General features: G+C 35.8%; 1 protein-coding gene across 2 annotated transcripts in view; it reads left to right on the plus strand.

The window, feature by feature from the left end:
- Nucleotides 1-774: 774 nt before the first annotated feature.
- LOC105208406 (uncharacterized) overlaps nt 775-13275 on the plus strand; it is a 29868-nt gene continuing 17367 nt past the window's right edge. The window contains exons 1-6 of one of the 2 annotated variants that reach the window (XM_054229677.1): nt 775-1455; nt 6056-7195; nt 7634-7854; nt 10237-11070; nt 11512-11864; nt 12931-13103. In XM_054229677.1, the coding sequence (XP_054085652.1) occupies nt 6516-7195; nt 7634-7854; nt 10237-11070; nt 11512-11864; nt 12931-13103 (2261 nt within the window). In that variant the 5' untranslated portion in view covers nt 775-1455; nt 6056-6515. The remainder of the gene's footprint in view (nt 1456-6055; nt 7196-7633; nt 7855-10236; nt 11071-11511; nt 11865-12930; nt 13104-13275) is intronic. The other variant, XM_011178224.3, reaches the window with a different exon arrangement.

Here is a 13275-nt window from a genome sequence, read left to right on the forward strand (position 1 = left end):
TATTTATGTATTATAAATGTTTCGTATACTATAAAATATCTATCGTATCAAAGATACTCCATCGGCTAGGATAAGCCGAAGGTGCACAGTAAAGAAAATATTGTTTTCCTCTACACTATTTCAAAGAAGGACATAACTTCATATTAATTATTCTTGAAAGTGATAGAGATTATACGCAAACTAAAAGGAAACGAAATTAGTTAAAGCAAAGTAAACAGCAATTGCTATATGCATTTGTAAATGTATTCGCCTTTCTGGCTACGAACTAATTATGCCAATCAAATCAACGCCTTTATTCGCATTGTCCAATTGAGATGGAACTCCAAGGATCAGCAAACAATTTACATATAGCGGAAGCCTAATGAAATAGGTAACAGATGGCGGGTGCGTTTGGCAGAAAGCGGTCACACGAGTATGCATGCCACAAGTAACATCTTTCCAACTGCACACTGCTGTGGGGTGTCTGCGACATACCTCAAGCAAGGATCTCATCTTAGTTGTGTCAGTGTGTGGCGTTCACCTAGTTTGTTTAGAGGTGTTACACCTACACCCAGCTACTTGAGCATGTGGTGAAGCACGTGCTCCAACATTCTAATGAAATCTTATGAAAAATGTAAACAACATCAGCAATGGGGTCCGGAGTTTAAGCCACAGCGCAGAAAGCGGAACAAGCAACACAAAGACGACAAGTGTCGAATACAAGAAGAAGACAAAAAGCCGGCTACACAAAACAATTTAACTTTATCCGCGCAGGCGCATAACTGAAAGAGAAGTAATTATGAGACGAAATCACTGGAAAATAGTCACGCTCTTTCTAGTATGGCGCCTATAAAAGCATTAACCGCTATTGAGCAATCTCCAGTTGACCGGTTGGCGCGATTGAACACTGTTCAGAGACAGCGGGGTAAAAGTATTAATCGGTTGTTTGTCTTCACTATGGTGAAACGCAACAATTGTCAGGATGAGAATATAAAGGATTAGAAGAAAGTTACCGCTAAAAATAAAACAAATAAAGTTGCAAATTGGTGGAACGATTATCTGCCGAACCGCGACGGAAGCCCGCGGAGCAAACATTCGCTCTTACCATTTGAAGCTTATGGCAATCAAATATTACTAATTATTATAATTAAATATACTCGAATGTTTATGTTGTTTGTAGTTTTGCGATTAATTACAGTACAGTTGTGAACATGTCAGATGAATTCGTTTTCTTCGCTACTGACTAAAAAATGGTGTGTGTTAATTCAAAAATCAAAAATCAAAAATAAATTAAATATTAAATATTAAATGTATGTAAAAAAAAATAAAGAAAATAGTGAATCCTACATACGGATAATATAGTATATCTACATACATTACTTACTGTGGATAATTGCTCGAAATCAAGATTTGGCAACACTTTTTGGAGTAATATCAGCCAACAACACACAATCTTATCACCAACTATTATGGATTGTAAGTTATGCATTAATTAATTAGTGCGTCCATTGTATCCTTGCTACAGAATTACTGTTCTCCCCTACTTAATTATTTCGTTTAAATTAGATTCATACAAAGAGATAACCATAATTTGCAGCAATTCGGAATTATTTGATTCTACAAAATAAAGTTAATAAATTACAAACAGAAAATAAAAAAGCTGGAATGTTCGGAACGCCATAACTTAATTCAAGCAGGAAATCCTAAAGTTTACGCAAAAAATAGGACAGCCTGAAAGATAAAAGTCTTGATTTACCCGGCCTACAAAAACTGCTTAATTACGTTAGTTATCTCTTTAATACTTTAGACAATTTAAGCACAATTGAATAATATTTGCTGAAGCTGTTTCTATATTTCACTAATCATTAGTTAAAACTCCCGATTAATTTCTCTTTTAATTGAATTACGTTTGTACGCATTTGTTTTAATTCAACTTGCTACTGAAGATTTAATGGAAAAACTTACGGGTTTGTATGCCAACATGTAAATTTTCAATAGCCTTACTACTGTGATGGCAGTCACCAGTTTTGAGAACCATATAAACCCTGCTTAAGTCAGCTTCTGTATTATTCCGGTGTAGGATTAAAATTGTATATTAATCGTACACAACTAAGGGTTTACTCAGGTATTGCCATTGTGGGTTTGAAGAAATGTATGTACATATGTAGTACGACATCTGGCAACCACTTATGTAACGAATGCTTACAGATAAAAGTGTATAAATCCCAAATTAAAAACTTTATTGCTCAATAAATTTAATTTTACTTAGAGGAGCTTAAAACCTCTGTTTCTTACCTTGTACACATGCATCTATACAGTTACACGCACACAAGCCGTACCGGGGTTTACCATACATATATTGAGATGGTTCATGGTGCTGAACTCTTAATGATGCGGAGTCTGTCACATTGATGGCATGTTTTATATCAGTAAAAGTAATTGTAAGGAGGTTTAAATATGATTTTAGTAAAATCTGAGTTTTTTTCTCATTAAATTGGAATAATAATTCGTAAATTTTACTAAAATCCATTTCTAATTTTATATCATCATAATTATTCCCATGATGCTTCACTTGTGGATGCATAATACATTCCGTATTATTTATGGGTAATTGAAAAGGCTCAATTTGTATGCAGAAGTTCGTAAAGCAAATCGGCAAACAGAGCGTCTTCTGAGACACAATGGCAAGCTTGCCAACAACAAATTCAACAATGAACGAGATAATGAATATGTTCCCCCAAGGACACAAAAATGAAATGTTATTCTTATGTATGTTCCAAATATACACACATCGATATATACAAACATCTATACCGTCAAAAAATCCTCAAAGTTAGAAACATACAAAACAGATTGCAAACAGAAACACACACAGCCACATACACACAAGCAAGTAACAACACACAACAAATACTTAGGTTACAAATTACACTTAAAATCCGTCGCACCCTTGTGACTAAGTACGAATGTGTGTATAATATCCTTAGCAATTGAACCTTGCACTCACAAACAATTTACTTTTGCCATAACAGCTTATTCGGAGCGGTCTAAAGGACCTAGGATCCTTTTGGGACATACTTGAGGGATTTGTTCGTGCCAGTTATGGCGATTATGTAAAATGCTGTAAAAGTTATTTAATAAAATGCATAAAGCGCAACTCAAAAAGGATCGTTTAGGTGAATGGTGGTGGGCGGTTGCGCGCAATAACAATAAAACTTCATTTCAGTTCAATTACTCCAAGCCACTTATGGACATACATCTACACATATAATGTATGTGCTTCATGGTACACATACGTTACATAATTCGAAACAGTTCGACAATCTTGGTATAAGAAACTAACGAATTAAATACAATACATTTATTGTTATTCTCAGTGATTGAGCATTACAAAGCGGATTAAATGACATTTTAACGAAGTTTAGAAATCCTAGGGATAATTGAATACGATGCCCGAATTTGCATATGTATATCTATGTATTATTTACAAATGCCATAATGCTTAGTAGAGAGTCTACTAGATATCTTAATAGATAATAATCTTACTAGATGTACGTACATGCGTTTTAACAGTTTTTTTAAACCTGTAAATAGAATTCATATAAAACTATTGTCGTTTATATAGCCGTTTGATCTTGTTGTTTATATTTTTTAGGTTTTTCAAACGGGTATACACACTTGTACTTAATAATTTGTTTCCTTAATTTATAAAAAATCACTACTTTTATGTTTCTGAATATATCCTTATGTATGGATGAAATATAAAATCTCCATATATCCCTAAAAGAGAGGTGGTAACTAAAAAGGGGATTGCACTTTTTATGCCAGCACACAACTGGAGGTGTAAATGACATGTGTCCATATATTTGCAGCCATTTGAGTGTTTAATTAGTGCCGGAACAGTATTCATGTGACAAATTAACATCCATGCATATGCGTGCCAATATTAGCGACTCAGGGAAGCATAAATTATGTTGGATTTCTTGGCAGCGGCCCTTTAAACCACTGCATGTTTGCCTCATTAAGAAGTCCACCTGTTCACGGATATAAAGTTGTGATGCCATAAGGCGGGGGCCTTTCAATGAAGGTATTATTTGAAGCATAATCAGAGTTTCACTCTATGGAAGCAGCAAAAAAATAATAAATACATGACCTGAAAAGTAAATCCATGCATGGTGTTATATGTATGTACATATACTATGTACATGTCTATGTAATAAAAGGTGTCTATGAAGATACCTTTGTTATTGGTTGCAACTTCAGTACTTTTGTAGCTCTTTAAAAAGCACATACATTTCCAATGGCAATATGCATAAACATATTTATTAATGTTCGTAATTTGTATAGAGATCTGCATTGTATACGCTGTTCATCTTAATGATGTTTTAGACGTAAATTACAATTGGATCTAGAACTCACAAATAAATAATCTTCAGATTAATTAATCTTCCTAAATTTGGACAGTGATTTCTTTCATTTAATTACTGTAGTTTATAATTAATATCAACAACAAACAAAATGCATATTCTTCGAATGTAAAATAATATAAAAATTAAATTGGAATTTTTTGAAGTATAATTTCATTGCTGAAGCATTGTAGCCACAAGGAACATCGCTCATGTGGTTTTTAGCGGATAAAGTTGTTTACTGGATACGCAATATAAGGTTCCTCATTCACCATTAAAAATGGTATGGTCAAAGCTTTCTTTGAAATTTTATGTAAAGTTGCGAAAATCATTCCGTTTCTATTTTTTAAGAATTGTTACCAAAATTTTTTACAAACTCAATAAATTTGCTAATATTACCAGAATAATAAGTAATGTGAAACATTAAAAAAAATCCAATAGCGGCTTCCGTTTTTTCAATCTTATTGCCCTCAACTTGCAGTGAACTCAGTCCTAATTTTCAATGACTGTGTGGATTCCAAAAAAGCAATGAATTCGATATTTCCTAGTATGCCCCCGCAAAATAATCTTGACAACTATACTTGTAATTGTTGGCCGTTATTTTTTACTTCTAGTCCATGATTGTCAATTGTCATCGTTTTTGTTGATACGTTCCAAATACAAAATAAGTGCAAGTGCTTCTGCATTGCCGCTTTTGAATGCGTGTTTGTGGGGAATGATGGCAGAAATGCTGTAAGAGTCTCTTCTACTGTCACTCCATTTGACGTGCTCTTTCATGCACTTTTGGCTGATTGTGGGTCTGGTTACTGTGGCAAGGGCACTCTGTAGGATTAAATCAATTCTGTACGTTGTCAATTGACATTTCGGTTTTCAATCTGTTCGTCTAGTTGTGTGAATATTTCTCTCATATTATCGTTGTCGGTTGGTATTCATATTGGTGAACATGCTTTTGTATATGTGTTCTTGTGCTTATATGTAAGACTATTTGTATTTGTATTGGGATGCGGTTAAACACTCTATAGACTTGAGTAGCACTTTGCTTTTAATACTCTCCAGCTATTAAGTCAAAATTTGATAAGTGTTTTGTATTTTCCAGTGTTTCTGCATTTCTGCGGTTTGATTTCAGCATTTTGGTGCTCTTTTATTGCTGCCACTACTTTAGACTTTGCTGAAAGTTTTCTTATATTTTTAAAGTTCAATTCTTATATAATTATTTGTGTGGCAATCATGACCAGAAATCTGTACATTGAGCTCAATGGTTTCAGTTGAAGATTTAATTTTGCGTTGCTTTTCCGATATTGTATGCGTCTGTTGTAGGAAAATGATTCTTAATTGTATGAGCAATCTTGCATTTGTTGGCCAAAAACAAACTAACAATGTCTTTCATGAGAAGTCGATAGAACTCGGAGAAGCGAGCCACTTAACAGGCGACATAAACACTTTATTCTTGATAGATATATTTAAATAATGATAATGATAATGATAACAGAAAACAATTATATAAATTGTAGATCGATTAGATTTTTTCTTTAAAGTACTCGTTTTTCTTAAACCAATAGATTACATAAAAGATCTGTTAGTCTTTTATTATGTTATTCTATAAACATAATTCTTTACAACACCTCAATACAAACATATATACATTTTAAATGCATTTAATTTACTTACAGATGCACTCAAATTCTGTCCATCTGTTGAGTAGATCCTCAAGTATAAAAGATGTGAAGAACACATGAAGTATTCAGAACAAAACGGATTAAAAAGTCAAACGTGACTTTTACTCTGAAATGAGTATACACGAAATCCGATAAGACTTCGAATGTTTATGCCGCTCACTGAGGAAGCCATATAAAATCACGTGCACAATAACTGCAACAAATAACTACATAGTTTTCCCCAAATTATAGTGAAAGGAAATTGTTGCTTGTGGCTAAAAATACGTTGGCAAGAGTCGACAACACTTTACCGAGCTCTTGAGAAGCAAATAGTGGTAGCCTCAAATCATATCCTCAACAAACAAACAGAAAACATAAACGCGGAAAAAGTACAGCATTACACAAAGTGTAAAGAAAGCTCCAGCAAATACTAAAAACTCCAAACAAGTAGTCTGTGAGAAGAAAGGCGGCAGAAATGTGCGTCTATAAGCATTCGTGGCCCGTGCTCGTCGCCTACGTCTTACTTTGTTCCGCTCCGCTCATCTCCACCATAAACTCGACACCTATTTCTGTAAAAAGTGGACTCGCCTCCGAGCATTGTGGCCACGATAGCATCTCCGAGTTGATCAAAAAGAGCCCGGTCATACTGAAAGCTCTTGCTGCACATATCTTCACAGATGAGGCCTGCACCAATGAGTTACTAAATGCAGCGAAAATGGGCGCTGATGCACATGGAGGCGGCACTGTCAATGACGAAGTGCAAAAGCAGAATTTGCAAAATAATTTGTTCGCATCAGCAACATTTCACACGACTGCTGGCAGTCCAACAGCCCTCGCAGCAGCTTTTCAACAGTCGTTGCTACTGGCAAGACGGCCAACGGACATCTCTATTACTGGAGCGACAGCAACTACAGAAACGGCAAACTCGGCCAGAATGCTGGACGAGGCCATTTTAATAACTTTAACACCGGAAACGATATACAAAGGCGCGTCACTCTTGAAAATGACACCCGGAACGGAGAATGCCGCACGCGGAGGAAGCGGTCGTGGAGGTTACAACGGTAGAGGCGATGGCGGTGGCATAGGCCACAGTAATAATTATGGTACTGGAAGCGGCAGCAGCGCAACTGCCGAGTCTGCATATCAGTATGAAGGGTGAGTTGAACAAAATATGTGCGCGAATGCCGGGCTGCACGAGTGGCAACTGGTGTGATTGCTGACAAAGCAACTTGTTTGCATGTTAAGGTGTATGTAAGCGGTGTAGAAAAGTGACAATTTAATTTAAAAAGGGGTAAACAATTCACAAACTTTTCCAACTATAAGTGGCGCTGAATTGAGGACGCATCCTACATATATGCGTCCTTTTTTATGGCGGAAGTAACAAGTGCTTTTAAAAAACACTTTTCAGCGCGAAGTTGACCACACGTACGCCTCAAGCGTGCACTTACCTGTTTGTAAACGCTTTTTTATATTACAAACTTCTCATATGTGAGCGTAGTTTTTATCTAATAACCCCGCATTTGCAATTATTATTTCGCTTATTTCATGCTTAAACTGAAATCAATGACATCCAATAATAATTAAAATCAACAGACAGTTAAATGCAACACTGCAGCCTTTGTCCTGCTTCGATGGAAACCTTTTGAAAAGTCTTCCCACCGAGTTAATTGTATTCGGCAAATTGATAACTGTGCAGCAACAACAATTACCAACCGATTTGAATACAGCTGCTCAAACCGATTTTTTATCAGTTAGCATAAATGGTTTGCACCGTTGGAGTTCACAATTTGAGAATCATATATGGAAACATTTGGGTGAGTGTGACATAGCAGATTCAGCAATCATTTTTCCCCAACAGCTTGTTAAAAGAGACCGAGTTACTAATGTAACATTGATAACACCTAAGAAATGCAGTTAAGGCAATGGAAACAAAATTGAGTTATATGGGAAGTAGTTGTGGTTGTGAATCGCCCATTTTCCACATGTATCATCAGGGTGTCAAGGAAGTAATATATCACAGAAGTATCAAGAAATTATTATATATATGTATATGGTTTTTAACCAATAGTGGGCAATGCCATTTTCCCATTTTCAATTTTTTTTTAATCTGAGTGCATCTTCCTTCCGGCATTTCTTCTGTAAAATTTAGTGAGTATGATGTTTTCGTTAGTGAGTTAACGCACTTTTAGTAATTTTCAACATTACCTTTGTATGGAAGGTGTGCGTGGTTATTATCTGATTTTAACTATCTTCATGGTGTGTACTCGGTACGTAAGGGAACAGACTGCAGAAAGTTTGGATTATATATCTTTATTGGTTTGCGAGATATATACAAAAAACATATTTGAGGACGGGGGCACGCCCACTTCCCCAAAAAAAATTACATCTTTCTTATGATCCCATGGAACATGTGTCGCAATGTGTGTCTACATTTTTACTCAAGTTATCGCTTGCACAGACAGATGGACGGACAGACAGACGATCACTTTCGTTTATATAACCCTATATCTAACTGCTTTAGTTTTAGGTGTTACAAACAACCGCTATGTGAACAAAACCAGAATATTCTGTGCAACATGTTGCGAGAGTATAAATATTAAATACTGTTGTCCAGTAAAAAATAAACATATTAACCGATTTTATTATAGTATTTATTAACTATTATAATTATCTCTTATTATAAACATAGTCAAATGTCAGGGTTTTATTAAAACGCTATGTATGGCTTAGTATGTAACCCGCTTACTTAGGGTTGAATTAGACTTCAATTAGAATTAAGTTGATGTTCGTTCAGGCTTGCCAGACATTTCCGAGTAGATTAGGTAATACCGATGCCAAGCAGAAGATGAGTAAGGCTCGTGCTACAACTATGTATACTTATATTTACACATTTTTTATACCGCTGTATCGATCCAAACAGCAGAAAATATGCAACTCCCCATCGTTTTTGTATTCACATTTACCACCATCCTTTGTACTTGAGCTGTATAAATATTAGAAAGAAATAATACGAATATTTTATTGGTTGACAACGATTCTCCTGCGTGCAATGGGAACAAGAGAAAATTGATAGAAAATCCAGAATGTAAAGTGGCTTAATTTACAGAAAAACTCAAAGCTCAAACACATTGCAAGTCAAGCACATTTAATCAAAAAACATTTCACTAGGGGTTGCAAATTCATGCAAACTCTAAGAGTTCCGTGGCATGTACTGCAAACGTTATAGGTTTAAATATAACTATTATTTAATTTAAGCTATAAGAAACAATAAGGTTTTCACTTCCTACAAAACCGCTAAAAAGGATGTCCTAATTCCACTTTTTAAGTTATTTTCGTCTATTTATGTATTATATTTATAACATAGAGGAGTTTTACAAAGTTAGCTAATTTGGAATTGTACGCACATAGTACAAACACCATCGCTGTCTCTACATTTGATTGCAATCGGGAATCTCTGGTATGACAGAATACATTTTTTTCCAAATTACACAAAAAATTGGTGAAATCGATTGGAAATGAAAGCAATCTTAGACAGTTAGGCGAATACTATAAAGTTTTAATATACCTTACTTCACTGTGTGAAGACTTAAAAATAAATTTTATTAAATACATTATAGTTAGTTATAACGTAAATACATTTGTATTCAATGCAACTACACCACAAATTTATCAACAATGTTATTCATTGTCCATCCAAATAGCCAATTAACCACTCTATATATATAAAAATAAAATTTAAAATATCAACTACCTGTCACTCGTTCTCATTTCATATGCGACACACCGTGATGGCGACCATCAACCACCCTTGGAGCCACATGCGCTCCTGCCACCTCACAATAACACAACACCTTGGACACAAAATGCGATGATGGCGCTGTTGATGATGACTGATGAACGTTTCACGAACAACATGCTGCCGCGGCAAACATCTGATGTCCCTCTGCTGCTCCTGTAACAAAAACCGTTACGCACGCTGAACGAAATTTATGACACTACATCGCAACATGCCTCCACTGCAATGCTGAAAAACATACCCCGGTTATCTGAAATTACAACAACAAACACGGGGACAACATTCATACTGATAATACAATGGCGGTTGACAACAAATCCAACAACTTGAAATTTGTGACATGCATAAACCACTGGCCTCTGAAAAACGGACTGTGCTCGGTCCTATGTGTTTGTCACAGGCTGGGATGATTGGAGTGATTTTACGCTTTGTAGCGTCACATGCGGCAAAGGTGTACAACAACGGTTTCGCCGTTGTCTCCTCGATAATCCGATGGTAAATTTCAACATGCACCTAAACCTGGACGCGGCTGCTGACGCTGAGGTAGACGAGGAAGGCCTGAGTAACGCAGGCTTTGAAAATAGCGAGCTGCTAGATAATGCGTTAGGAGGCTTTAACGGCGCAGATACTAATTCTGCGGCAATGATGGACAGAAATGATAAAGGACATCAAAGGAACCCAATTACCGGGGAAAGCAGTGACAATGTGCAGTTGTGGAAACGGAATGCAGTTGCCATTAAAGCTTCTGCTGAATTTGAAACCACTTCAGAAGTTGAAACATTTACTGCTACTCCAGCGAATTTTGTGACATCAAATAAGAATGTAGACCAAGGGCTTAATACGGCGCCAAAATCTAATTTGATGAAAATACTGACAGTACAAGCATCAACACCGGCAGTACTATTCGACGAAAGTTTATCTGAAACCAATAAGGCTGACCCAGTTGTTTATTCCAAAAACAAAAACAACATCGATAGTTTAATGCGCACTTACAAAGGTAATCTCCGAGTAAATGAGGCTGCTTTTCGAAACAAGAACCCGCCAAAAGTAACTGACAAATCGACAAACAAATCACCCAAGAATGAATTGAGTAAAAAAAATGCAATCGAAATGAAAGCTAAGGATGAAACGAATCGCCAGCATAAACGGCGAAGACCATTGAAAAACTATTCTACTATGTTTTGTGAAGGTTACAATATTGAACAGCGAAATTGCAACACATTCGACTGCAGCGGTAAGTGGGCAAGTATACACACATGCTGATGTTTGTCCCAAATTTCAGATAATACATTTAACATTTATTATTCCAAAACATTTCACAAGGGATTATAAAATAAGGAAATTAAGCCCACTGCACTAAATAATTTTGTATGCATATACCTCTGTAACACTCTTTGTTATCAGGGTGATATTAACCAGCACATATTAATAACTGGAAATATATGTAGGTAGTTTTTACCTCTACTCGGCTCAGTAGGCGATCCAAACTTTGTATTCATTTACATACATATATACGTATATATGAATTTCTGTACTCGTACTTCTAGAGATGATGATGTACCTAAGAACCACATAGCTTGATTTAGAGTTTCCAATTTGGTTTATCTTTCCGTTTTGTTGTACTTTTATTCCAAAAATTAACAATTTTCCCGCTCTTTGTCTCTGCACATTCTAGACGACATAAACGACTTATTAAAGTTTTATAAAAAGGTCGTTTTGCCGGAGGAAGCTGCAAGCCCCGCTACAGTTTCATTGCAATCGTCTGTCGGAATGTCGCTAGCAGTTAATAGCCACATAACAGCAACGATTACTACAGTTGATGCAGACACTCTAGGCACACCAATAGCAGTTGACTTAGCCGGTAATGCGGCTACCACAAGCGCCACATCAGCTGCCTCCGGTTCTGATGCAACAAATGCAAATGCTGTTGGCAACACTGTACCTTCGACAACGCCAGCAAACATGGGCTACATACGTAGTTGGCGGAATCCGCTCAATTTCACGATAATGCTAACGTTGCGAGTTCGGGTAAGTATTTATGCCTACGCTTGTCAAAAGAGTTGATATTAAAATATGTATATGAATACATATGTACCTCCTTAAAATTGTTATAATAAATGGTGACAACTATCAATCGATGAAAAAATAGTGAGCATCATGCACACCTAAATAAATGCGGCATGGCAAATCATTTGTAAATTCGACTATACAACTTACATCTGATTGCCACGACTTGTCAAACAATTTGCATGTTAAAATAACAACAAAGTTATCTAACTGAAATAAATAAAATAAAGTTATGTCTTAAATTTTAACATTACTATAATCAACGGCTAAAAACTGTTTATGTAAAAATTCGGATCTCTTATCTTTATATTGTTTTTGTCTGTATGAAACTGTATGAAACTATATAACTTATAAATAATATATAATATATATTTTTTCATAAAATAAACAAATTAGGAAGGGAGCGCTCAAAATGTAGATTAGACCTCACATTAGCTCTCCAAGTGTAAACAAACCTGACGCCACTTTATCTCTCAAAATGTACAAAACTCGATTTTCCTGACACCACGTGACTTCTCTAAATATAAACAAACCTTCCAAAGGTCCCTGACCTCAGCCAAAATGTAAATAAACCTTTCAACAAAACTATTCTGTGCAATATGTTGCGATTTCGGAAATTATTTTTATCTCGAGCATACCTGTGCGGAGCATATGATAAATGACTCTCATACTTAGCATTGATATTGTTGCTTTCTACGAACACACACGCAACATTATTATCCTTTTCTATTATATGCATTTGAGTTAAACTTAAGGACGATCAGTGTAGAAAAATACATGCACACAAAAAACAGCTTTTTAAGTGTTTTCTCCTACTCCCAATGAAAACTCTATCACGGGCAACAATAATGCCTGTGTATCGACTCTTTCTGTTGATTGTTTATTATTTTTGTTGATTTCGAGTAAATATTTTGCTTATATCATTTTTTCACACATATATACGCCAATACTTTTCACCGTTTCACGGCTCCATCACGATGCTCCATGTGAATCCTTTGTCATATGTGGCTTTCAACATGGCCTACAGAACGACAGTAAAGCCGCAACGACAATTTTCTCCATACGCAACGCAACCCACAATATGTATTTGGAATCGTGCAAGGACGGCCTGCGATTGTATCTGGAGCGAGACGGCACAACTGAAATGCTGCCGATGAAATTTAATTTGTACGATTTTCGTTGGCATCAAGTGGCCATCAGGTGAGTTATATGTATGTGTATGTACATTTATATTTCGAGAGTGCATAAATATGTACCTGAAAAATATTTTGTTTTTTTTATGAATGATGGTATTGGTTGGGAAAACACACTGCGTGCAATTAAAAAAAACCATACAAGGGTTCCTTGAAAACAGGATAATAGTGACATTATC

This window comes from Zeugodacus cucurbitae, chromosome 2 (assembly GCF_028554725.1).
Source record: "Zeugodacus cucurbitae isolate PBARC_wt_2022May chromosome 2, idZeuCucr1.2, whole genome shotgun sequence".
Lineage (NCBI taxonomy): Eukaryota > Metazoa > Arthropoda > Insecta > Diptera > Tephritidae > Zeugodacus > Zeugodacus cucurbitae.